General features: G+C 40.7%; 3 protein-coding genes across 4 annotated transcripts in view; 1 reads left to right on the forward strand and 2 right to left on the reverse strand.

The window, feature by feature from the left end:
- Nucleotides 1-860: 860 nt before the first annotated feature.
- bhlhe41 (basic helix-loop-helix family, member e41) lies at nucleotides 861-5,110 on the reverse strand. Of its 2 annotated transcripts, none has more exons than XM_085411883.1 (5): nucleotides 4,544-5,110; nucleotides 4,383-4,449; nucleotides 4,103-4,213; nucleotides 3,887-3,998; nucleotides 861-3,549 (listed from the first exon to the last, which is right to left on the reverse strand). In XM_085411883.1, the coding sequence occupies exons 1-5, from the start codon at nucleotides 4,603-4,605 to the stop codon at nucleotides 2,606-2,608; spliced, it is 1,296 nt and encodes a 431-aa protein (XP_085268009.1). In that variant the 5' UTR covers nucleotides 4,606-5,110; the 3' UTR covers nucleotides 861-2,605. The 2 variants fall into 2 exon arrangements, with proteins under 2 accessions (XP_085268009.1, XP_085268010.1); XM_085411884.1 differs by having other exon boundaries at nucleotides 863-3,549; nucleotides 4,103-4,210; nucleotides 4,544-5,108.
- Nucleotides 5,111-5,129: 19 nt separating this feature from the next.
- sspn (sarcospan (Kras oncogene-associated gene)) lies at nucleotides 5,130-12,337 on the forward strand. Its single transcript, XM_085411885.1, has 3 exons — nucleotides 5,130-6,480; nucleotides 7,965-8,051; nucleotides 11,035-12,337. Exons 1-3 carry the CDS (start codon nucleotides 6,253-6,255, stop codon nucleotides 11,392-11,394), a joined length of 675 nt encoding a protein of 224 aa, XP_085268011.1. The 5' UTR covers nucleotides 5,130-6,252; the 3' UTR covers nucleotides 11,395-12,337.
- Nucleotides 12,338-16,393: 4,056 nt separating this feature from the next.
- itpr2 (inositol 1,4,5-trisphosphate receptor, type 2) overlaps nucleotides 16,394-27,181 on the reverse strand; it is a 62,666-nt gene continuing 51,878 nt past the window's right edge. The window contains exons 56-57 of the mRNA XM_085411886.1: nucleotides 19,026-19,187; nucleotides 16,394-17,312 (exon numbers count right to left, since the gene is read on the reverse strand). Of these exons, the coding sequence (XP_085268012.1) occupies nucleotides 17,232-17,312; nucleotides 19,026-19,187 (243 nt within the window). The 3' untranslated portion in view covers nucleotides 16,394-17,231. The remainder of the gene's footprint in view (nucleotides 17,313-19,025; nucleotides 19,188-27,181) is intronic.

Consider the following 27,181-nt stretch of genomic DNA (forward strand, 5'->3'; position numbering starts at 1 on the left):
AAACAGCCCATGGGTGTAAATGAAAAAGATTCTGTACTACGTTGTATAGTGTTTCCGCTTTTCACCAGTAGGGGGAGACATTTACTTTGTAATTGAGGCAAACATGGTGGGAAATGCTCAGGAGTTGGGTATGTTTACATGCAAAAGAATGCAGTGAGGAAAAAGAATAATGTTAGAATATGAAAATGAGCTGTTTAGAAAAAGTATGTTTTTGGTGAAACTTCATTTCACCAAAAACAATCTAAACTTTCAAGGGTTTTTCTTTTTTGTACCATAATAATGACTTTTTTTTTAATTTTGTTGTTGTTGGATTTGTAGTGTGGGTCTTATTCCATCAACAATGATGGAACATGTATAATGAACTTGTTTATACCGTTACCAAGATTGCTTCAAAAAAAAAAAAAAAAAGGTGAGAAACTGGAATGCCATGTTAATATTAAAATGATATTGCGACAAGCCAATTAACGGCAACAACAAAGACTGGTTTTAACCTTGTTTAAAGCTTTTGACAGGTTGGAATGAGGGCCCCCTGTTTTTCTTCAGCCTGTACAGACAGACTATAATCTCACTTCATCACCCCTTTTATCACATGACTTTTGTTTAAAGCCTTGGCTTACTGTACATTCCTCTGCTGTGACCTGTCAGCTGATGTGTAGCATTACATTCCACCCATTGAACTTCTAATATTTTTATTATTCATTAATCCCATTATACTAATGCTGTCCAATATTTTGTATTGTTTCTCGTGACCTATGTTACACGTGTATGTACTTGTTGCTTATTAATAGACAATGACCGAAGCTGGATTTTATTGCACGTAAGACTGTGAAGACATGAAAAACTGGTGTAGAATAATAAGTAATCTGCAATGTTCAGATTTTGATATTTATTTTACAACTCATCAGCAATAATTTAGAACAGCATATGTGTAAAGCATTAACGAAATGTGCAACAGTTGCTCAGTTAAGTCTTTAAAAAAAATCCATAGACTTCTACAACATTGACAAAGACATGTATACTTCTTGATATATTCACAAAAACCTATTTACAAACACACATGCCACTTTATAGAACAGCTGATAACAGATCTGAGGCAAAAACCCAGCTGAGGAAAACTACAAAAGCAATGTCATGTAGGCGAAATACAATGAGAAATCTGAAAAAGCAGAACAGCACTATACTTAGTGGGAATTATTTATAAAAAAGAGGCCAGGATAAAGTTCTTAAAATGACCAGACTTTCTTTCCCAGTTTTAGACCATTTAAAAAAAACAAAAAAAAAAAACTATGGTTTTACATGATGATAGCACAGTATCCCAGATGATGACCTGATGTGTAGTTGGGTTCAGGGTTTTCAAACTTGATTGTGATTTTAACCCCTGAAAGAGCTAGAAATCAGTTTTTTGTAAAATCTGGCAACTTGGTTAACTCCCACTTTACTGCATGGAATCATCACAAAATATCCAATATCTCTTTTCATTGATGGAACAAAATCTTTTTTTTTTTTTTAAATTTCAAGACAACACAATAGAAAGGTTCAAAGAGAACTATAATGATTTACTTTAATGATGAGGTGACTTTTCAGGGTGGAGTGGGTAAAAGCAGAAAAAGTGCACTTAAAAGAGTAACTCAAAGAGCAATGCCATTCTACATACAAACTTTAACAGCTGGGAAAATACAGGTACATTCAATATCAAAGATCTTTAAGGTGCTATCCTACAATGTTTCCTGGAGGTACAGAAGGTCACTGCATCTCTGTGCAGAAATGCTTCAGTCAGGGGATGTACAATATGCTGGTCAAGCAAATCCTTATGAATGAAGGCTTTGTCTCTCCATTAATGGTTTTATTACATCTGTTTCTTTCTTCTTTTTATTTCTTTTTTTGCCACAAGGATACAGAAAGCAACGGAAACCAGAGTAACTTTAGTGGGAGTGAAATGAAGGAATTTATGCATAACACCTCTCCCGTGAATGTATTACAAATGTTTTATTAAAACATGAGACTTTTATATGTGTTGTGTATGATGGAGATGCTGCCTGTGTATGTTCTGAAAGGGGGATGCGTTTCAGTTCTCAGGAGGTACAGTAATGTGCCTCCCAGCTTACCCATGCAAAGTTGGGGATAGATGCACTTCCAGGACCACCCATTTTATAGGCCCCATTTAGTACACATTTACATGGTAATGAATCTTTCAGGTAATAATATTTACAGTCAGAGTCAGCCAAGTTATTAATAATCTTGGCAGAGGTCAGTTGCAACTTCATACATCCAAAGAGACTCATTGACTGGAATATTGCGCACTGCTGCAGTACTCAAAGTTTTGGCACCAATGCTGCCATGTCAAAATAGTTTATCAAAGAGGATAAAAAAACTAACTCCAGCACAACACGGCCGTGTAGTGTCAATCATTGTCGATAATCATTCAGATTGTTTAATCTAGCATAAGTGCAAAAGGCACGCGCCGTCACAACTGTCCTCTCTTTCGCCAAGATATTGTACACGAGCAACTCTCCTGTGAAACCCCGTTTAAAACTAGCCTAATTATTTTAAAAAAATGAAGATACATAAACTCCTCGAGAATGCGCAGAGAGGTAACACGGACTAATTAGCTCCTCTGACACCCAGAAAACTGGTCGTGTGAGCTACTCTTGCTCTCGTGGGACGTGTCGCCTACGTCACCCTCTCCGTCGTCACTAGCGGGACTCTCCTCGCGCTCCTCAGGTGAGCCCTCGTCAGCCTCGAGTGACCCGTCGGTGTCTAGAGAGGGTGAGTCGTTGGACTGAGAAGCGGCTCCAAAGTGCGCAGACAGGCCGGGGAACGCGGCAGCAGCGGCCGCCGCCGCCGCCGCTGAGGCGTGAGCGGGATATAGCCAAGGGAAAGGGGAAGCAAGGGCGGCCGCCGCAGGGTACATGTACTTTTCAATGTTGTTCTTGTCGAAAAAAGGCATGTAAGAAGCAGCGGCTGAGGGGTTAATGAAGTAGAAAGGCATGCAAATCGGTGTCTGCTGTCCCACACTGCTTATTCCCATCAGAGAGTTCATAAACGCCACGTCGGGCCTGGTGAGGTCTGCGCCCCCTGCCCCGTTCACAGGCCAGCTCATCTTTGGTTTTTTGGCAGCCCGCTCATCTCCGAACTCTTGCTTGATTTTCACTGCCTTTGGTCCCTGCGCCTTATTGCGCTCACATTCTTTATCTTTGCCATCGCTCTTTTCTGCCTCGCCCCCGTATCCACTGTCCGTGTCTGTGTCATTCTCGTTGAGCTCTCCACCCTGGGTCCTCTGGATGACGGGGACACAGTTGGCTTGGCTGTCAGATTTCTGACCATCCTGTGCGTCCCCGGCGGGCAGCTGGTGTTGTAGTGGCTGCGCGCCGGGCTGGAACTGCGCCAGCACCTTGTGAAGGTGGTTGATCAGCTGCGCGCACCTCTGCTCCCGTGCTGTCCAGTTCTCAAACTGACTCAGGTATTGCAGGACCTCTTTGGCACAGGCCTGGAATCCGGAGTGGAACGCATCCAGATCAGCGTGAATGGAAGATTTCATCGACCGGTCTCCTGCGAAGCAAGGAGTTTGAAGAGTAACAGATCATTATTCTGTAAGATGCTCATCATAACTAGTGACGAGACGAGGCTAGCGACTCAGACAAAGTGAACAGATGCGGTATTAATAGGAAGAATCTTGAAATACACAATAAAGCATCCAAGCTGAGTCTACTCTAGCTCCTCTTTCTTCAATTCTGCTCGTTCTGCTATTTTAAAAACGGAGATTAATAAAGTTTCCCCAAATCCGGTCAGTTAAATGATAAAAACCCATATCCATTTAATTATTGTCAAGAAGTGCAGTTTCTTTACAAAACTTTATGTATATGAGGATTGAGTTCGTTCATCTTACCATTCTGCAAAGCAATAATCTTCTGGTGCTGCTGCTCAGTGACAGCAGTCAGCGCGTTTAAGTGTTTCAGCGTTAACTCCAGGACGACTGCCTTCTCCAAGTGCCCGAGCGTCTGTGGAGAAAATCAGAGGTTGTGTTTGGCTGTTTACGAGGTCTCTGTCATGTAAAGCCATGTCCTGAGCACGTATAAAACTTTTCATGATTTCGTGATCTCACCGACAGCTTGAGATGTTCGGGTAACAAATCCTTCAGCTGCCCTATACATTCGTTGATTCTGTCTCTCCGCTTCTTCTCTATCAACCGGTGTGGTAACTTGTATGCGTCCTGCTGACAAAATACGAGTGTTTAATTAATCAGAACAGGAACACGCTAGTAACACTATAACACTAGTTACAGTGTGTTTCATATCATTTGTGGTATTTTTAAGGAACAACTGTGAAAACAAGCTACATATTAGAATAATAATTTTTTTTTTTTAAAAAAACAACGCGCGCACCTTCCCACCATCCTCTCGCTTTATTCCTCTTTTGGATTTACACATGTAGAGTGAGGGGTAATCCACCCTACGGACACGGGGAAAGTGTCAGATTATTCACCAGGTCATCATGACAGTTTATTAGGCATACTTTGACAGAGTTTGCCAAAAGCGATACTCACCCCAAGAAATCCGCGTGCTCCATGAACTGTCTGTCCTGTAAATGCGGTATTCGTTCATCCATCTCTCCTCTGCTGGTTCTTTGCTTCTTCTGAGCTTCTTTTGGGAATGTTTGTTATTCCAACGACCCACGCGTGGACGGCTGAGGCAGATAATGCACAGTGCGTGTCCTCCAGTGGAGCTGCGCGTCAGACTGATGTCTATAGTTCCCTGAGCTGCCACTTTGCAAAGCCGTCGGCTCTGTGGTTAGAGCGCACGCGCGCCTCCGGTTGGGAACAGCTTCCGACTCACGTGTAGGCTGCACCAGCACAAAGTCCGGTAATTAGACCTTGTCTGTAATATTGCAGCTATCGACGCTGCTTCTATGGCGACTAAGTCCAGGCCATTTTGACCAGGCTGCTGAAACGTGATTCGTGCGCAAAATGCAAAGGAGCAGACGCAGGCGCGTGGAGCGAGGTAGAATAATGATCCTCAGATGCAGCGGTTTTGCATCTAGTTTTATGGGCTACAAAACTTCACAGCTCGTGTTTGCTGTGCAAGCGCTGAGCTGCCGGAGCGAGACACAGACTTCTAAACTGATCACGAATAGTCGCACTTCGGGAAAGAAGCCTCCGCGAGATAAAAACAAGAACCGGTCACGTAACGTGACCGAGCCTGAACAGCAGACAGGTTATTGTGGCGTAAACACGGAGCGTAAACATGGGGGTGTGAGCTTTTTAAAGTCCACAAAATGTGTGCGCTCATGCGTTTTCATGCACCCTGCACCCTCTATGTACGTTGTTGTGCGACAGGACAACCTTAGTTGTACATCAATTCCCCAAAGCTGCGTTGTCAGTAACCATGGCACCGGCCCAGCTGTGTGCTGAAACACGTGCGTTGCAGTTCTTTTATTAGTCTCGGGATAAAGTTTTGTGACTTGTTAGTCCGACGTGCTGAAAATGATGAGTGATCACAGTCCCCTTCAAACACCTCGGTTTCTCGTAAGCCCGTTAGTTCTCTGTATTGACCGCGATAAACACGTGAAGCGTGAGGATAAAAAGAAATAAAAACCTTTTATATATAAATGTGTTACTGCATATTTATAGTTTAACCACATAAAGTTCATCTGTTACTGACACCTGCTCCTCCCTTGCGAACGTTAAAATGATCCAAAAACACTAAAATCTGCGCCACTGTAATGCCCTCACATGCCTTGTGATCACATTACTCGTTCCTGTAAGTCATGTGACACGTTCTGGCTGGCGGCATATGGTTGTCTTGTGTAACTGCTGACAAAGAATGAAACAGTCACTTGGCTCTTTAATGAAGTGTCACCTCCTCTGTGCTGGCTGTTCATTAACTCATACCTGCTGATCCCTCTCTGTACTTTCCCTTTTTTGTTTTTAATGTGAGTACACGATAAATCATCTTATTGTCGTAAGTTGGAATCCCCCTTTGTGTCTTCCTGCCTCCCATCCCTCCTCTTCCTTCCCTCCTCAGTATGCTGCCTGCTCTATATGTGGCACTGGAGCCGCGTTAGGATTCCAGTCCAAATGTTTTCCATATTAGTTCAGAGCCTTCTCTGATTCCAAATAGCAGCCATAGCTGTGTTTATGGTGAGAGAGGGCAGGGAGGGGAAGGGAAGGGAGGGAGACCGCAGGCGGGCTCATACACCCCAAAGAGTAAAAGTCGTGTAGAGACACAGGAAAAGAAAGTGAAGGCAGAAAGAGAAATGAGACAGACACAGAAAGATTCCTCAGACAAGAAGGAGGGCAAGAAGAAGAGAGAAGAGAGCCCAACACCAGAAGATGGCCATAAGTGCAGAGTCTGTCGTTTCCCTCTGCTCATCGCTCTGCTCCAGCTGCTGTTGGGGGTGGCTGTCACAGCCATGGCCTTCCTTATGTTGGCTATCAGTCCCTCACTTTTGGCCAGGGAGACTCCACACTGGGCTGGGATCATTGTAAGCTGCATACTTTACGCTCTATCATCATCCGCTACACTCATTTGTTTGCATGGAACTTCCGGTTTCTGATACTTCTGCATGAGCCTCAGCAACACACCTGTGTTGTACATCTTTAGCACACTGTATGTCAACACCGGCCCCCACCAGGCTGTCTCTGCCAGACAGGCACCGTAGCCATGGGAAATCACTAATATTGTCATGTGGTAACAAATCTCCATCTGTCATATTCACCTGAATGCATACACCTGCATTTCCATTATTTCTCAGTCACATGCATCAGCTTGCACCTTCTGTTGTTCACACTGCATGTCCAAGAAATCTTAAACATCTGGACAGATGAGATGAGTCATCCAATAACAGCATGCCGCATTCCAAACTAACCCACGAACACCCACACAGTGTCAGAAGACCTCATTATTATTTGCAAATATGATGTACATCTTTTTGAGTACCTCTGCATCCTTGCCATCCGGTCTCCCCCACATATACACGCACACATCACATATAGTTTCACACAAAAGTAAACTTTTACGATGCAAACAACAAATGAAAGATAAGTTGCGTGTTTCATTTAGGTTAAGACGAGAAGTGGAATTTCAAGAGAAATTAACAAAAAGGTCACGAAAGCACTGAAAGTTTGTTAATGTTGAAGTGTAACTGACTGGGAGCATCAGTTAAACTGTAAAGCTTTGAGGTTTCAGCTCACAAAGGTGAACTTTGTTAAGAGTAACACGTAAAAAGTGGATAAACTGTAAGTTGAAGTGTTACAAATGCACGCACTTTAACTTGTATAACCAATGAGGCACAAAGTGTTCATCTTTCCTTGTGAAATGTGTAATAAAAAAGGGGGGAAGGCAAATTTACTTATTATTATAGTTTGGGCTAAGACTTCAGGTCACCTTTCAGTGATATATGTTTGTGTCTGGGCTCTACCCCAGCCTATCACAGATGCCATCTGCCTTCGAAAACATCCCTGGACATCAACATCCCGAGTTAGATCCTCACGAGATTCAGCCAAGTGAAAAACATTGAGGTCATCAAGAACTTTCCAGAGAATCCTGAGTGCTTAAGAACCTGAGAAAAACATTTAAATAAGATGCCTCACGTTAGTCACAAGACTCCAATTGCACTGAAGACACAGAGATAGAGTGTGAGTGTGTTTGTGTGCAAGAAAGAGAGAGGAGGGGAGTGAAAGGGAAAGACAGAGTAAAGTAATCAGATGGCAGCTTACTGCTGAATCATGTAATACCAGGAAACACCTCTGAAAACCTGGGGGAAAGTATTTCTTTTTCTTATTCATGGTCTAAACTGTATGTAAATGTATGATCTACAAGTCATTCATATATGCTATATATATGGATGAAATGGATCTTTGTGGCGCTTAAAAATCATGTTGTCACAAATCATGTAGATGTTTTTAATGCCTTGATGACTGAGTCTATCCAAATAATGCTAAACCCTTTTTTTCTGTTATGTTTCAGCTGTGTTTAGTTTCCATCCTGGGCTTTGTCCTGTACTGTATCACCTATGTCCCTGATGAGAGAACATCGAAGCAATTCATTGTCAAGGTGAGCTTAGCGAAAGCCTGGTGACTTAAAACATTTGCTTATTAATGCGAAAACAAGTGTCTGAAATTGTCCCACGATTTGTAGAATCAGTCAAAAGTATGACCAGGCTTAGTGTTCAGACAGAAAACCTCTGCAGAAAACATTATTTTACTCCCTGTTAAAGTACAAAGCTGGTCTCAGGGAACTGCAACTGTCAGAAGCATAGAGAGAAAAGCATTTAACAGCATTCCTGTTTAAAAGTGCTCTGCAGGAATCCGTGTGAGCGGAGGAGTGCTTTCATTAATGCGACTTGATTGTACAGCTTAATTAGCCACACAATGTATGCAGCTGGAATTTCAAAGCAATTAAAATCAGCCGATCATTGTTTCCTGGGAAGGGGCATCCTTTTTTTATGTCTGGGTCTTCTGTGCATACCAGGTTCAAATATGTAAATGATGTAAAGACAGCATACTTCAGCAGTATTTTGTATTAGAAAATGCTGCTAATTTGCAGAAAGGCTTGTTAAAAAAACAAAACAATGCTAGCATGTCTATTTTGTGTAGCTTTAAATGTCATCGATGTACCTCAGTCACCAGAAAGACACAGATTCTGATCATTTGCATTTTTGCCGATCCCTAAATGAGACAGTATTGAACTTGTTGAAATTTGACTGCATTGTTCATTTATCCATTTGTCTTGCATAGCAGCAAAGTATAGTGCTGTGAAAAAGTGTTTGGCCTCTTGATACAATGAGTCTTTCACATCGCTGTGGAGGAATTTTGGTCCACTCTTCTTTGTAGAATTGTTTTAATTCAGCCACCTTGAAAGGTTTTCATTCATGAATAGTCTCAATTGGATTTGAGTCCAGACTTTGACTAGGACACTTCAAAACCTTCCTTTTTTCTTTTGAGACATTCAGAGGTGGACTTGCTGTTGTGTTTTGGGTCATCGTCCTGCTGCCCAACTCAAGCGTTCTCGAGCTTCAGAGCACAAATTGATGAACATTTAAAAATTTCTGCTGAAGAGAATTTTTTTTGATTCCATCAATTACAGCAAGTTACTCAGTTCATAAAGCAGCAAATAGCCCCAGACCATTAACCCACCATTGGTCATGATGTTCTTTTTCTGAATTGCTGTGCTAGTTTTATGCCTGATGTATCGTGACATAAACCTTCCAGAAAGTTCAACTTTTGTCTCGCCAGTCCACAGAATATTTTCCCAAAGGTCTTGGGGATCATTAACATGTTTTTTGGCAAATGTGAGACGAGTCCTTGTGTTTTTTTTGGTCAGCTTGAACTCTCCCATGGATGCCATTTTTGCCCAGTCTCTTTCTTAGTGTTGAATCATGAACACTGACTTTAACTGAGACACGTGAGGCCTGCAGGTCTTGGGTTCTTTTTTGGCCTTCTGGAAAAGTTGTGTTGGTCTCGGATGATAATGGCTCTCATTGTGGTTCACTGGACTCCCAAAGCCTGGGAAATGGTTTTGTAACCCTTTCCAGAGTCAATGACTTTGTTTCTCAGCTGTTTCTTTTGATCATGTGTTTTTTGATATCTTTTAGCTTACTAAACTTTGTCAGTCAGGTTCTGTTTGTGCTTCTTAATTGATTCAAAGGTCTGTTGTAATCAGGCCTGGGTGGGGCTGGTGAACATAATTCATTAATCATAGTTAATTCAAGATTTTACAATGGGGGCAATTACTTTTTCAAACAGCATCAGGTAGGTTTGGATAGCTTTTTTTCCTTTAATAAGATAAGCAATCATTTAAAATCTTTGTTTTTGTTTACTCGGGTTATCTTTGTCTGATATTAAAATCTGCTTGATTATCTGAAACATGTAAGTGTGACAGTTACATAAAAAAAGAGATCAGGAAATGGGCAAATATTTTTTCACAGCACAGTATGTCCTTATGTCAGGTGTCATTTCTTGTAGTTTTTTTTAGCCAAAAGTTCTATGTAGAAGAAAAAACCTCCTTGTCTGGCCTTCAAACAGCCCTCAAACCAAAACAAATGTGTTTTAATTTGTTAATTTACTTTGTCAGTGAATACGCGACTACACTGTCTCTCTTTCTGAAGAATCTGTGGCCTTGCAGTGAACTTGTTTATTAATTCCAGTTGCCCTTGGTTCAAAGAGAGAGCAAAGGGAGAGGGAGCCGTTCTCACATTAAGTGTTAACTGTGTTGTTAGATAGGGACTCATATGACCACTTTATTTCTCATTAACTGTGTAAAAACACTCGTGACTATGAGTTTTGAAGTGCTCTGTAAAAGTGGACAGCACATAGACTCTTAACAACGACGACGACAACAGCATCCTTACTTTCAACTTTGGGCTTTCCGATCACCTGTTTAGTGAAGCCCACACTGTTCAGCAGAGTGCTTGTTGATGCACTTGCTTTACATGCATCTCCCCTGTAATCATCCATACTCTCCATCTCACAGCTGTTCCAAAATTAACATAAATGCAGTTTCAAATCAAGCACCACTCATCACTTGCATAACTCTATAAGCAGCATGTAACTGAAAGCAAAATACACCAGCGAATGAGGGCTCCTTTTATATAAGCGGTGGATTAAGATGAAGGTTTAGTGTTATTGCAATCGTGCAGTTGCATAAACAGCACAAAGCCTCTGTCACATTTTGAAACTGTATTTTTAGATGCTCTCTGCAAGTATTCTCACACAGGACATCCACTAAAGGTTGGAGGTGGCTGTAGCTGCAGGTCACTGGAATATATGTGATATCTCCCCTTCGTGCTAAGAGCTGGACCAGTACTCTTAGGGTCAGAGTATTCTGGGTAATCTCTTTGAACTTAATTTGCCATAGGCACTGAGCCAGCACGTCTGTTTCTAAGCTACAGTTTTGGCACTGTGGGGTAATCATGAGACAACAGGCTAAAGTGGGAGCCGGATTAGAATATAAAAACATATTGAATAAAAGATAGAAAATGTTTTCTGATGAAAGCTTTCATAGTGTCTGGTCTCACGCTAGCTTTCTGCCCCTACAGCTCCTGTATTTTGTCCTGTGCATGATTGGCCTGGTCATCTCTGTGCTGGTCATGGCGTTTGCTGCCCACCATTACGAGCAAACCAGCAGCTTCATCTGTGAGCAAGATGTAGAAGCCTGCGTCTGCATACTCGATGAAGAAGATCTACTAGCTCGCACCTTCACTTACGAGGGAGTCAGTGACTGCGAGGTGATCACCGGTACACTCACACTTTACTTCCTGATCCAGATCTTCCTCAATCTGGCCCAAGCGCTCATCTGTGCCGTTGGTGCCTTCATCATGTGGAAGCACCGCTATCAGGTCTTCTTTGCTGGTCTTCAGATTGGCTCTCCCTCAACCCAGCAGTGGCAGAAAGTTTAATTGAAGATGGCAAAGCTCACGAGGTGCCTCTGGTCAGTCAGCTCAAGAGGGAGGTTGACTTAACTCTGGCGGACTGGAATATTTGTCTTTTTGTGTGCCTTGGCTTGTTCTCTGTCAGCCAATCACGTGGCAGCAGCTCAATGTATTTATGCTGGAAGTTGTATCAGCTTTGTAACAGCTTTTTGTATTTTATATAAGTAAAGTTCTACTTCCAGTTTCCAATTTTTAGTCCTTGAAAAGAAGTTGTAAAGTCAAAAGCAGCTTATTGTGTTTCATATTTTTGTTAGTTATGTTTTCATCTCATTCACAGAAATTTCATAACCACGACACCTAAAACACATCGAGTTCTTGTGCGATGATTCTCAATTACAGAATGAAACTGCCTCAAAAATTAAAAAAGGATTGTTCACACATTAGCAAATATTAGTAAGATGAATCTTAAACCTTAAAATGAATGCTTTATTTATTGTTACTGTTACTGCATAAAATCCCCTTTTATTAAAGCCTTGTTTTATATTATGTGCATTTTGAGGTTCGTTTTCAGGGTTTTTTTTGATGAAAATCATTTAGTTTATTAATTTTGCCACTAAACATATGCAGCTCGCTAAATACAGACTTCACTCCCCTGACAAAAAAAACGTTATCAAAGTCCTTTTCAGCTGGTACAAGTAAACGCCACACAGTTCTGAGTGCAGTAGCATAACCTGAGCAGGCTACACTTCATAAGACTGGTTTCAGACTGAACTGGGCTGTGGTGGAAGGTGGCCAGCAGCCAGCATGAGTCAAACAGCCTGTAGGAGTGGAACTGCTGCAGCCACAAAGAGAGGAGGGGTGAGACGGGGTGAGGAAAGGGGGGACTCAGACTGGCAGCTGGACTGAAGTGACCTATGGTGAATCATTTCACAGTGTTTGAGCTGTGTTAGGAAGCGGGAAAAAAAATAAATGGTGGTTTTTATTTTTAAATGAAATACGTTTCTGTGTTATTTATTACTACTCTAGCAATATTTACCTGCAATCTCAACATGCTAAGCAGGAAACGTAAGCATGAGTCAGTTTCCATATGAATGAAATGTATGCCCAGAGGAAGAGTGTAACTAGTGCTGAATCAAATACACTCTACATTGTTTTGTCAGTGATAAAAGGTTAATTAACTGAAATCTTAAATTTTATGAATTAATTTCATGTGGATAAAAAAATGCCAGTAGTTACTCTTTCAAGACTGTCTTAACATATTTGGGCACAAATAGAAACCTTTTTGTCAGCTGTATGCAGTTGCAGTTTCCCTTTTTTTGTAATTACATACACAGGTACCAGGCACTTTAGGTAAAGTGTTGAGCTGCCTATTAACACAAAGGTTTAATCAGCCAATCACATGGCAGCAGTTCCACAGGTGTTGGTGTAATGGTGTGGGGGACATTTTTTGGCACACTTTGATTCGCTTAGTACCAGCTGAGCATCATTAAAATGCTGCAGCTTTCCTGAGTATTGTTGCTGCCTATGTCCATCCCATTATGACCACAGTGTACCCATCTGTTAATGGCTGCTTCTAGCAAGATAATGCACCATGTCACCATATTGTCATCTCAAACTGGTTTCTTGAACATGACAATGAATTCACTGTACTCAAATGGCTTCCACAGTCACTAGATCTTAATCCAATAGAGCACCTTTGGGATGTACAGTTGACAAATCTGCAGCTGTGTAACGCTATCATGTCAATATGGACCAATAACTCTGAGTCATGTTCCTAGCACTTTGTTGAAGCTATGCCATGAACATTTAAGGTAATTCTCAAGGCAAAAGGGGTCTAATCTAGTACTTGCACACTGAGCCCAATAGTGTCTAATGAGTGTATATAGATATCAAATGAAGACTGAACATTGCATTCAGAATAATTACTTGGTCTTTACATTAAAACATGTATTATTATTGCTGAAAACAGAGTAGAGTAAGCTTTACCTATGCTACCTGCAAGTTACGCCAATCTATACATCCATTCACAAGCCACAGCATATCCAGGCAGAAGGGCAGCCTATCATGATAATGTAAAACGTAAAAGCAGGCACTGAAACTTGTTGTTCGTTAACAAAATATGTAGTGATCATAATTTACATGTGACTGCTCACATGTGGCTTTCCTCAAAGACTATGGCACAACTTAAAAAATATTAACTCAGTGTGTCATTTATTGTAGGAATGATTTATTCATTCTGTTTAATGATTTATTCACACATATTGCACGATACACAACTCTGTGTGTGTGTGTGTGTGTGTGTGTGTGTGTGTGTGTGTGTGTGTGTGTGTGACGGCAAACAGTATTCTCCATGTGCTTGTTTTCTGTGATATGATGTCAATGCATCATGTGACCAGAAACAACTCAACTTCACTGCCATACAAAGGAAGTCACATGCCAGTCGTCATGAGGCCATGGTTATTTATAAAAATGAGTGTGATGAGGGACCTTCCACCCACCTCTTTGGAAGGTAACAGCTTTCTGTGTGGTCAGTTTGTCTTTCCAGGCAAAACAACAACAAAAAAGCATCGTCTGATATCTGACTCTGGTGGCCACTGATGCTGCTGAGAGTCTTTAGAGAAAACTGCAGAAGACAGAAGATCAATATGTGTATTGACACGAAGGAAAACGATGCACACTGCATCTCTAAAATAGACTGAACAACATCAAGTGTTTTTGATCATTTTACATGCAGATGCTCTTTATATCCAGCTAAATATGGCTTGATTAATTCTGTGCATTGGTGTCAAAATGCCTTCCAGGCACAGAGGTGTCTCAGATGTTGCCTTATATTTACTGATCTGGGTGTTTTCCTACTTGCTCTAGTGAATACACAAAAGCTAAGCATGTGACTTGAAGATGATCCAAATGTGTCTGAGGTTGTGTTCATAAAGTAAACAAAACACTTCTCATGTGCATTAAAAGGGCTTTGGTAATCACCAAGGATGAAGTTAAGCAGACTGTAGAGTCTAGGCTATTAGCCATTAATAGTAAATGGACATCAAAGTTAAATGGTTTCTCTCCAGGGTCACAGCATAAATATTAGCTGATCAAATTTAGGAAGTGATGCAAGGTGAAGCGGTGGTGTTACAATATAGCATCAAGAGTTTTGCCAGACAGCAGTGATGGTCCTGATATTAGCCTCTCCCTCCTTTCCATTTCTGAGTGCAACACATTCCAGTGAAGCTGCACTTAACCCTTCTTGTCTGCGCAGTGACAGCTGCTCGCCATTATGGCACTGCGTGAACTAATTTTAATGGCTGTCACAGGCAGCAGGAGCAAATGCAGGCCTGCCAGCGTAAACACTGAACTGAAGCCAAGAAGGATGGGCTTCTCTGCAGAGGGTAAATGGCAAGACAGGATAAGAGACCAGTTTACTTTCTGAGACTTGTTAATCATTTCAAATTTCATACAGACGCACAGACAGACGCAGAGACGGGTTTGAGTTCACCACCTCCTCAAGTGATGACTGTGGAATTACCAGTGGGGATTTCCATGTGTGGAAACAAAGCTCAATGTAGCTAATGCTTCAGTTCATTAATGCCGTTAATATTTTTCTTCTTAAAACCATCACCGTTTAGCTTTTGGCGGGGTTAGTTTTTACACCAACATTTTCCAAATTACTTTTAACTATTTTTACATATCCAAGCTGAGGTGTTACAGCTTAATTTGTTAAAATAGGTGCAATTAATGAATAATTGCACCTATTTTGCTTTCCCACCACACGTTCACTGATAGTTAATTACTGCTCTAGAAATCCTGTACAATCTTTTATTTTTGTAGTTTAAAAACTATTTTTTAAGTACTGAATTAAACTTAAATAAATCTAATTAGATGGATGTGATTATTTGAAACTATTCATTAACCGATATGACAGATTGAAATGACAAGGCTATCTAATTAAACATTTGGTATCTCTGATTGCTAGACAGCTAAGCGTACAGATTCAACACCGCCCACCCATTTAATTCAGCTATTGCACATTTTGAAACTATAGACACTTAAATCCACTATTCAGGGAAATGGTTGCAAACTTTACAAGGTCAGGCAGCCATTCATCTCACACATGAAGAACTGCAGACTTAATAAACTACTTGATAAAAATCTGATGATGATTCTGTATTGAATGAAAGGAGGCCTTATGCTTTTTTTTTTTTTGCCATTTTCCATCATATTTATTCATGGATACTTATATTATACATAGTCAAAGTCTCATTTAATGTAGACAACATCTTTACCAGGCGCAGACAGTCAGTGGAAAGTTAACTTAAAGGCAAAGCAAGTAAAACAGCTTGTTACAGACAGACGATGAACCACGAGGCCGCACTATACTTAGATATAAGCAAAATTAATAAAGATTATTTTGTAATTTGAATCACGCATAGCTACTCAAGTACAGCACAAGAATAAAAATACTGGGCTTGAAATGTACATAATTAGTCCCCTTTAAATACAAGGGGTGTAGCAAAGCTGGAAGAAGTAAATTTGTCATAACAGTCATGAAACTGAGCCGAAATATTAGCTCATCTAAAAGAAGACGTGACATCTTGCATCCCCCTCATGGACGAGCACAAGTAAGTTGAGACTGGTGTACAGGGGCTCACAGTGAGTACTCATCCATTTCCAACAAGAAGATTTGAACTGAACTTTACTAGAGAGTTGAAACATTTTTCTACACACTGCCTTTCAGCTAACAGTGTCTCAGGACATTGAGTGATGGAGTACGCCACAGTCTGGTGTTCATCTGTGCAACTTTAAAATAACTGCAGACTTCTCAACTGCACTTCACGAGGGACTAGTGAAAATTATTTACACTAAAAGACACTTTATAAAACAGTAGGAGATGGATGTTAGAGCAGATACAGTAAATTACAGTATTAGCTTACATCTCTATAAACACAAGGATGTTCATAACGTAACAAAAAACTGTGAGCTTACCATCTTCAGTCAAGATGTATCAATATATGATTTAAGACCATCAAGAAAGTTTTGCACAGGAAATAAGTTTATTCACATTTATATATATATGACATAGAAATCTGTAAAAGGCAACTGAAGTGGTGCGGTGAATGCGTATTTAAACATAACAAAGCATTCAAATAATAATAATAATAATAATAATACCTCAAACCAACCTGTTACTGTTTGCAGTTAAAGGTTTTTACCCTTTTTTTTTATTTTAAAAAGTGCACTTTCAGCAATCGCAATGTTCCATTTATAAAAGTTAACGAGTAAGGCAGCATGAGTCTTTTTTTTCCCAAAATGCAAAAATACTCGTCCAGTTATGAACCAACAATTTTCTCATAAATACCAACAAAAATCTAAAACGGTAAAATTCTTGATCTTAGTGTGCACACTCTTCCTCTGGAAGCCTGCGAGCCAATCATTGACCTCTGTGGGGCTGGCTGATCAGCACTATGACAGTGGTGGAGCAGAGGCCAAGACAGCTGTCCACAGGCCTGACAGCACTTAACCATTAACCTACCTTAACATTTCCCTCAGCTTCTGTCTGGCACGCTATCACTACATTGGAAGGTGTGTGCTGTGCCTGGTCAATCATTGACAGACCAGTTTTTCTGTACACAAGGGCCCTTATGGCTGAGTGGGCACAAAAGGCACACTGTCTCCAAATAAGGCCGTGTTTGTGTCACTTTGTGTCACAGAAAAGGCACCATGTCTAAAATTAAGCATCAACACTTGCTGGTCCCTTGCAAATTTTGACATCAGTAATTGTAGGTGTACATTTGAGTACAAGTGTTGTTCTCAAGGCTGCAGTTCATGTGTCTGCGTTTCTCTCTGGCTTTATAGTGAGCCAATAGCAGCGCTCAGTGAGTTGGAATGTGATGATTGGGCTGAGGAGGACCCAGGAATCCGAGCCTCTGTTTGTTCTTCCTCTGTTCTGTCATCTGTTGAGGAGAAGGGGAGGAAAACAAAAGCTGTAAGGTTTGTATATTCTGTATGTAGCACACACAGAAACTTGGTTTCTTGCCATTAATGTAGTAGTACAGATATATATATATATAGATAGATATATAGATATATAGATAGATATATAGATAGATAGATAGATAGATAGATAGATAGATAGAGATATATATATATATATATATATATATATATATATATATATATATATATATATATATATATATATATATATATATATATATGAATAAACTTGCAGTACATGTAGATTTCTCCTCCAAGAGTGAACAAACTGTTTTAGTTTAGACAAAAATCATTGAATTTGTCATTTCAGAAGTTGCACAGTTATTCTACAACATTCTTCTATCAATTTTAAATCGCCTGAGATGTAATCTTCTGCACGGCTGCATGAAAATAACCTTGTTCAACACTGCCGTTATGACTGGAAACTAAAATGTCCCTTGGAAACTTCATTAGAGGACACAGTCATGTGTGGGAGTGTGCAGAACTGTGACCTGCACAGTGGATGTATAAGAGTAAGTGCGTGTGTGTAAATGAATCAGAAATGCTGGTTCACATTTACAGTGGTTTCCAGTGTTGACGTCACAAATGGGGTCCATGGGTTCTGTGAGCCGTAAACTGTATATGCAAAATAAAGGGGGCGAAAAAAAAGCAGGCTGTGCAGAAAGCCACACTGCTAAGTAGCGACACACATAAACCTACACAGAGTCTCAGCTGTGATAGTGTGCAGAGGTCAGCAAAAGGTTGTAATGAAGGAGGAGCTGCAGGAGAACTTTCCTCCCAGTGAGAAACAGTCTTGAGTTCATATCTGGTGTGAGAGCTGCAGACCTCCCTTGTGACTGCAGAGCTGTGGTTGGGCCTCACCTAACCCTCCATAAACACACTCACCTCCTGTGGCGTAAACTACACTTTCTGTTTACCATATAGGTGGAGTAGTATTCATGCTAACCCTATGATTCCTTATTAGTCAGAATAGAACCGGCAAACTTAGATTAGAATAGGTCTGCCTGCAGCTGACACAAAACAGATTCAAAGATAATGCCTTGCCATCTTTGTTCAACCGTGCTGTAATAAAAGACATATTGAGCTGTTACTGGGGGTTACATGAGAGATCCCAGCACACAGCGAGATGTTACCAACTTTACTGCTTGCAGAGGTCGACAGTAGCTGTTCTCTTTTTTTGTTGTTTTTGTTTTTTTTAGTGAAGTGTTATTCTGCCCCATAAGGAGCTGTTTTCACACATTAGGCAGAAGAGGAACAAGGACAGGCCTGTGACTGGAATCACATGCAGAGGAGGCAGGTGATGAGAGTGATCAGTCACACTGCAGCAGCGGTGCTAGTCATCCAAACAGCCAGAGGCTCACTGGCGGCTCTCAGTCGTGTCGACTGCTGACGTGATAGTCACCTGTCGTGCTGCGTTCAGTAGCAGAATCCATCTGCATGAATAAACTGAGAGCATAGGGACTCTGCTAAAGCTATGTCTTTTATGTGACCTCCTCCCCTGTTGGTGTTACGAGGAGTCATGTGATGTGGACTTCACAGCACATGCGTGGCAGTCAGCTACCGAACAAGACGCAGTTTTACTTTGTGCTATTAAGCAGTTACAAAGAGCACAATGCTCAGAAGAGACCTTTTCCACAAGAGCATGAAAAATGCCTGAAGTAGCATTCTACCTGTTCTTTGAGCTCAGCCAGCTGGCCTGAGAGCTGAGCCACCAGATTGGCAGTGTTCTCCAGTTTCTCCTGCAGAGACCGCATCTCATTTTGCTCGTTGTCTCCCTCGCTGCTCACCAGAGACATGGCTCTCATACGAGGGAACCAGTCCAAGTTCTTCTCCTGGAGGAAAGGGGGAGAGAGATGGTATGTATGAGAAACGGAGAGAAAGGTGAAAAGAATAAACGCCTGAAATAAAGCTGACTTAATAGGTCAGAAAGATGGAAGCAACAGTATGTTGGCACACATGCAAGATTTGCATAGACACGTCAGGAGCATTACAGTGCTGAAGCCAGACTGCAGGAGGAGAGTAAACACAGAGGTAGTGGTAAGTGAAGACAGGCATGGAGGTTTAATATTAATCATTTCATCAGAATGGAAGCTGCTCTCCGTTTTGCACCTGACAGTGTAAATTTTTTTAAGCACCATTGCTGTCTCTTGGATACAGCAGATAGCAATAATACACTAAATGAACAGTAACTGGCATTTCAATTCTCACCCACTCCATAAGCACACTGTTGATGCACACAGGAGATGAGTCACTGTCGTCTATCAAGAACACAACTGGGAGTATAGTGTTACTTATGCGCTCGCGCGCGCGCGTGCGTGTGTGGTCACATGCAAAACGCGGATGTTTATTTTCTGTTTTTCTAACAGCGCAGCAGCAGCAGAGCAAACACTCTGCAGCAACGGTATAAGAAAACAAGGCGCATGCAAACCTATAGAATTATGTAAAGCGTGACTGTGTTTGTCTCTGTGTGGGTGTGTGTGCTGTTCATTTGCTACTGCATGGATATGTACACAGAAAGGTGTGAGCGAGCGTGTGTGTTTTACAACACGCGTGGCTCTTGTGCAACGCTGAAAGTGAGATAGGTTTCACAGCGACAGACTGCCATCGGCTTATCTTATGTAATATTCTTTAGCCAGTTCTTCTGATAAAAATTACTTAAAAGGTGCTGAGAGTGGGATTTGACTGGCACCACGTTAAGTCTGGTAGGAGGAGTGAGGTATTCTCCCACCTTCTCTTATATAAGAATAAACCGCAGGGATAGAAAGACCGATCAGAGTGCGAGACGCTGAGGACAAAGAAGAGGGCATGCCGTCTGAGGGTGGACAGGGATGTGGAGCGTGTCGGTTATTTGTTTGCATTTTCTCATGTGATCGGTTTAACCACTCTGCTAGGTGAAACATTCGTATCGTGAGTTTACTGCTTTGTCCATTCCTCATCAACAATACAAATGGAAACTCTCAGAAACTGTTCATATCAGTTTTATATATGCTCGCAGTGTCAGATTTTTAACATTCAAACACTGAAAAACTGTTGTGAATTTGACAGTTGTATACAAAATACAAATTTCTACTATATAGACTGAAATCATAATAATAGCACTGGGAATACATGAGAAACTCTTAGTTACTTCGTTACCCAAATCATAAGTGAACCTTCAAAGTAATTTCAGTTTAGCATGCACATGCACTCACCAGAGACTATTAGTTTTACCTTGCTAGCATATTGGTATCACAGCATCACACAGTTGGTGCAGATTTGTTGGCCACTCATCCACGATGAGAATTTTACCACATCCCAAAAGGTGTTCTATTGGATTCAGATCTGGCAACTGTGAAAGCCATCCAGGTGCAGCAGACTAATTTTCATGATGAAGAAACCAAAGCTTTTGTGAACTTTGGCCCCAATTTTCTTTTCCAATTCTGACAGGCGTGGCACCCGGTGTGGTCTTCAGCTGTCGTAGCCTTTCTGCTTCAAGGTTCAGGCTCAGAGATGCTCTTCTGCATACCTTGGTTTGTTGATGGGTTATTTGAGTTACTGCTACCTTCATATCAGCTCAAAGCAGTCTACCATTCTCCTCTAATCTCTGGCAATAATAAGGCATTTTCAACTAAAGAACAAACAATCTTAGCATATTACTTTACAGATGGTTTGGTGGGAAAATCCCAATAGATGATTATTTTGTGAAATACTCAGACCAGCCTGTTTGGCACCAAAAATAATTCCATGTTCAAAGTCACTAAAATCACCTTTCTTCCTCATTCTGATGCTCAGTTTGAACTTCAGCAGGTTGTCTTGGCCATGTCTGCATGTCTAATTGCTCACTGGATATTTAGCAAGCAGCTGAAAAGGTGTAGCTAACAAAGTGGCCACTGAGTGTGTACACACACACACACACACACACACACACACACACACACACACACACACACACACACACACACACACACACACACACAGTAAGTAAAAGCATAATATATCCACTTTAAGAGATGCATCAAACAAGCCGTTTTCTAAAGGAAATAGCTTAACTTACATTATACAGATCAGAACAATTGTACCTAATGAAGTGGCCAGTGATGTTATAAACTTTGCATTTTTAGCATTTTGCTAGGCTTTAGCTGACGCCAACATGAAGTATTAAAATTATCACATTTAACTGGTGTTATTATATAAAATCAAAACGCCTCATCTGAGGGTTAGAAACAGAGAAAAAAGGGGCCTGGTGAAGAATGGAAGTGGAGAAATATGATCAAGTACACATATTACTAAAACTGGGTTTAAAACAAGGTTGAGTCTCTTTCACTGAAGTAGATTTATGATTAGGTGCCATTTAGTTGTGCTATCACATAAGCAGACCCTCTTCGCAGAATGTCAGCTTTTATTTTAAATGAGAGGCAACAGCCACTTTAAGTAACATCACTTATCTGAATGATTGTTAGCAGGTCAGTTTAAGTTGTCAGGTTACAGTTTGCTCCATTGGCCATTTTGCAGATATCTGAGTCAGATCACTCTGTAAATAAAAAGGTCCTTTCACTCCTTTACTGTACTTTGTTTTCTATTCCTGTTTTTTCTTTTAACCAGAACAGTCTGTTCACTACTCAGTGCTGTAAAGTATGAATTAAGTCATTCTATAAGAGCTTGACTGAAGATCTTTTCTGATTTAGGCTTCTGGCATCACAGGGGACATAAAATTAAAAAAGGAAAAAAAAACAAAAAACAAAAAAAACACACAGCAAAGGCTGTGAGAGCTCAGAGACAAAGCTCCAACATCTGAGGACTATCTAAAGCTCACTCTTAACAGCTGGATTAAAAAAAACCCTCAAAAATGTGAACATAATATCATTTTGTATGTGAAGTCCCTCATGTTGCCTGAAGCATTGTTTAATTAAAGAGTTAAAGTTAAACATCCCACCAATGTTTTGTTGCTCTTTATTAGACTGTACAGTAATCCACTGTGGGCTATGCTGCACTGTCTCAATGAGTCAGGCTTTAGTGTCGCTTCATGATCAATTTAAACACATAACTGAGCGTGAATTTACAGACATTCATGTGCTTCTCACTCTGCTGCCGTCACCAGACCAGTGTGCGTTTATTTCATCCCGTACGGGTACATACTGTACATACAATCTGTAATATACTCCAGAAAAGTCAGGGTACTGATATAAAAGTGTGGGAACAACCTTAGATGTCACCAAAGACAAACAATGTATAATCAAATATCATCAACGCTCCAGGTTCCAACCACTGTGTTGTTGTTGTTGTTTTCTTTTTAAAAACCCAGGCTTAAAGCATAGGTTTTAATCATGAACAATAATGCTATCCATGTAATTCTACAAGATTCATTAAACTTCCTGACATATCTGAAGGTATTAGACATGCTGTAAGCATGGAAACAGACATTTATATACATACAGTACAATAAAAGGACATATTCATTAAAACAGTGCAGCCTACTGGGTAAAATTAGTAGTTGAGAGTCGCTGGTTAGCTAAAAGCATCTTTCTCAAAATTTATTTTTAATTTAAAGTATCTGTGCAGTAATGATTTTACTTGCTTTACTTTAATTATTAGTTAAGTATGCAGCACATAATTATTAAAGTGCTATGAAATATGTTTTTTGTATTATGTGTCACAACTCCATGGATCCTCTACCCTACACGCTTGACTTTGAGGTTAGTCAAGCTCAGTGAGGTTAAAATAATGGAGTTCAGCCTGAATGACGTAGCTGCACAACACGTCCTTGTGATCAGCAGCCACAGAAGAGTGTCAAAGTATACAATGACACAGCACACAACAGTGCACCAGACAAGCATACACATATCACTGACACACACACACACACACACACACACACGTTCTTGACTGGGACATTTAACAAAAAACCACAGCAGTACTTTCATCTCATTAAGCAAATTCTAACCTCTGTCCTCAGTTTACATCACAAATGCCGGCCCTTCGTTTGCTTCTTTTATTAAAGGCAATGCGTTGCATGTGTGTTATATCAGAAATAAAGGGTTCATGATGTGACAGTGACTGTGTACATGTGTACGTGTGTGTACGTGTGTGTGAGAGAGAGAGGGAGACAGAGAGAGAGAAAAAAAAGAAAGGGACAGGGGAGCACGTGCCAGGCAGGGCTGAGCTATTAGCAGGCCACTTGAGATGGGTTATGTAACGCTGTGGCTGCTGCAGTACTTGCTGGGCCTGTAGTCGCTGTCATAATTTTACACACAAACACCCGCACACTGACTCACATCCACATGCACAACACCGTCAGAACAGTCACAGTGTAACAAGATCCTACTTTTTTTCTTCTTCTTTTTTTTTGGCTTTGCACCACATCACTTTATCCTACCAGATGAAATCATTAGTCAGGAGCTGCTTGTGTGTGCCTGCATGCATGTGTGTTTGAGGTCATCAGGTTACAGCTCTGTTCCATCACTGGGAGGGCAGTTTAGTTCATACAGCAGCTGCTGCCAGTGTTACCCTAAAACTGTAGTGAAGTAGCGGAGAATAGAGTTAAAAAACAAAAAGATCCAATTAGTAAACTGGCACCAGCAGTATTTCTACCTGAACATCACATCAAGCACAACTCTGTGTTGGGATGTGGAGAACACAAACGGTGCAAGCTGCTGCAGACATCTGCATCATGGACTAGCACTTCTCTCCAATTCAGCTGCTCTTTTACAGCTTACGTCAAAACACCGACGCTTTCTCTTATCAAGACTAAGTTACTATGTGTGAGCAAGTGGAGCAATTTAATACAACATTTTAAGATGACGGGGCAGCAAAGAGACAGACTTGTTTAAAAAACAAAAAAGCAACAACGAAAAAACAAAACAAAACAGGAATCCTAATCAAGGCAGTACAGTCTGAAACATGAGTCCCATTATGCCCTAGCAGAGCAGTTTATTGCATTTTTTAATTAGATCCTTACTGTCTGGTATATGCTCACACAACTTGTGTATCTTCTGTTCAAAAAAATAAATCCAAAATAAGACTAGTTAAAAAGCTGAAGTTAAGGTAAAGTAAGCAAACAACTAATACCCTAAACATATACCAAACTTAAACTTAATGAATGTCAGAAGCTGAATGCATCAGACAGAAAAACTATTTCTGGAGATTTTAAAAATGTAAAACTCTGCTTTCAGTTCCCTGTGCAACCTGCACGTAGGTGAAACCTGCACCACCTGCACTCTGAGTACAGCACAACCTCTTTATATTTATTCTGACATGGTGGTAGGATTTTATATGAAAGATTGCAGTAAAGCATACAAGCGCTGCACAAACAAACTGTACGCAACAGGCTGTTTGTTTAGTTGTCCACGTGCGTGCGCATGTGACTGTGTGGGTTCTGCAACACTTAAGAGGTGTTAATATGTAAAACCCAAAAGAAGTTAGAAGTTCATTTAAAAAAAAAAAGGTGATTCTTTACAAATCAATTTATTCACAATAATATTAATATTATCTCATTCTGAATTTTATGGCAGCAACATGTCTCAAAGTTCAGATAGAGGCAACAAGATGCTGGAATAGAAAGTGGTACTAAGTAGAAAGGGGTGGAACAACATGCAGCTGAACTTCTCAGAAGTAAAGATTGGTAAAGATTGCACCAATGTGCAAAAAACTACATCTAAAAACTGTGGAACAGTTTCAGAATAATGTTCCTGAATGTAAAATTGTAAAGATTTTGAACATCTCATGACCTACAATCAAAGGTTTTTTCATAATCTCTGTGTAAACGTCTGGATTCCTGTGATCTTTAGGCCCTCTGGTGTCAGTGCACTGAAAACAGGCCTAAACTGTCAAGGAAATCACTGTACAGCCTCAGAAATGCTTTAGTTCATGGTGTCATCCACAAATGCAGGTTAAAGAAAAAAGAAGAAGCCAAATGCAAACATGATCCAGAAATTCTGTTGCCTTGTCTGGGCCAAAGCTCATTTAAAATCGTCTGACGTAAAGTGGAAAACTGTGTTCTGTGATCGGACAGATCGATATTTGAAATTCTTTTTAAAGAGAGCAGGACCATCTGATGGTACGGGGGTGCATTAGTACCTATGGAATTGTCAGCTTGCACATCTGCAAAGGCACCATCAATACTGAAAGGCATACAGCATACAGATTTAAGAGGAACAGATGCAGATGATGTTGTTGTCAGAAAAAGCCTTACATATTTTTGCATATTTCAGCAAGAAAACATACTGTAGCCATTGAAACAGCATGGCTTCATAGTAGAAGAGCCAGGTGCTGGGCTGGCCTGCCTGCCTTGAAAACATTTTGTGTGTCATGAAAAGAGAAATACGACAGACGGCCCAGGACTGTTGAGCCGTTAGAATCCAGTATCAGACAGGAATGGGACAGCGTTCCTCTCCGAAAATTCCAGCACCCAGTCTCCTCAGTTCCTAAATCTTCACACGCTCTTGTTAAAAGAAAAAGGTTGCTGTGTGCGTGCAAATTCAAAATTGGCTTGTGTTTCTTCAAATGGTGCATTTTCTTAGCCTAAACATTTGATATGTTTTCCATTTTCTGTTGACAATAAATTAAGGGTTTCTGAGATTTTGTTTTTAAGTAGAATTTACACAATGTCCTCACTTTTTTTTTTTTTTTTTTTTTAAACTGGGTTTGTAAATTCCTGACTCATCATTGCATCATCACCCAGCAATACCTTGGCCTGGCATCAGAGAACCGACCTGTTGGAAGACCTGCTGATGCATATTAATTCAACGTCTATCACCTGTTTGTTATGCAAATTGTTCATTATAATGCCACCATTCTTATGCCCATCACGGCTGAATGTTAATCACAAAATGTGCCATTGTGCTCCAAGGCTTCATTTGAATCCATTAACCTAACAGCAACACCTTTAGTTGCCCTTACATCCTTCAACTTCTTGTCTGTGTGTCAGTGCGGCAAGTTGGTACATTGATGATAATAGGCCTGGACTGGGTTTAATTACTATTTAACCACACTGTGTCCCTGCAGGTTAGGAGCTCAGTATGGTGAGGACTACCTGAGTATAGAACCCCATCTCTCTCCAGCAGCGAGGGGAAAGGAGAATAAATTGGGATGCCTGGCACAGTCCTAGAGGCTCAGTCTCATTTTTTGATCACTCGTCTGCTGTAGAGGATCACGCTTCTATAGCACACTGTGCAAGTCTGCTAACTAAAGAGGCTGTGCATCTTTAAGGCTCTAACACGAAGACATCTGTATGCTCATCTGCTTGGTGCAGCTTGCCAACAAAATATGAATTAGGGGGTGAAATGAATGTGTTTGTTTGTCCATATGTTCCTGGAATAATAAGGAGGCTTGGGTGTGTTTATGTACCACCTTAAAAATGTGCAGTCTCAAATTCCTAAATCTTTACACTGCTGTATGTCTCTTAAACGTGATCTGTATAAAGAGAGTTAAGCTATTTTGATCAGACAACAACTTGTGAGATGTACCTGTTAAAGTGGATCTATTACGCTTTGACTTATTGTGTGTGTGCGCATATACACTAAGTGGCCACTTTGTTAGGTACATCCGAAAAATGGCTGATTAACAAGCAGCCAATCACATGGCAGCAATTCAATACATTCAAGCATGTAGATGTGTTCAAGACAACACGTTCAAACTGAATATCAGAAAGAGGAAGAAAGCTGATATAAGTGACTGAGCATGGCATGGTTATTGGTGCCATACAGATTGGTCTGAGTATTTTAGAGAAATCTGCTCACACTCACACTCACACACAGAAAAAAAAAACATGGATCCATCCTGCCTTATATCATCCATTCAGGCTTCCGGTGGTGGTGTAATGGTGTGAGGATGTTTTCTTGGCACACTTTGA

The sequence above is a fragment of the Rhamphochromis longiceps genome, linkage group LG7 (assembly GCF_057381845.1).
Source record: "Rhamphochromis longiceps isolate RC_006_pf linkage group LG7, R_longiceps_female_GT1.1, whole genome shotgun sequence".
Lineage (NCBI taxonomy): Eukaryota > Metazoa > Chordata > Actinopteri > Cichliformes > Cichlidae > Rhamphochromis > Rhamphochromis longiceps.

Coding starts and splice junctions, on each gene's coding strand:
- bhlhe41 (XM_085411883.1), bottom strand. CDS start 4,605: ATGGATGAACGAATACCGCATTTACAGGACAGACAGTTCATGGAGCAC. Junction 4,450..4,543: donor GAGCACGCGGATTTCTTGGG/GTGAGTATCGCT, acceptor CCGTGTCCGTAG/GGTGGATTACCCCTCACTCT. Junction 3,550..3,886: donor GATTATTGCTTTGCAGAATG/GTAAGATGAACG, acceptor CTTGCTTCGCAG/GAGACCGGTCGATGAAATCT.
- sspn (XM_085411885.1), top strand. CDS start 6,253: ATGAGACAGACACAGAAAGATTCCTCAGACAAGAAGGAGGGCAAGAAG. Junction 6,481..7,964: donor CACACTGGGCTGGGATCATT/GTAAGCTGCATA, acceptor GTTATGTTTCAG/CTGTGTTTAGTTTCCATCCT. Junction 8,052..11,034: donor CGAAGCAATTCATTGTCAAG/GTGAGCTTAGCG, acceptor CTGCCCCTACAG/CTCCTGTATTTTGTCCTGTG.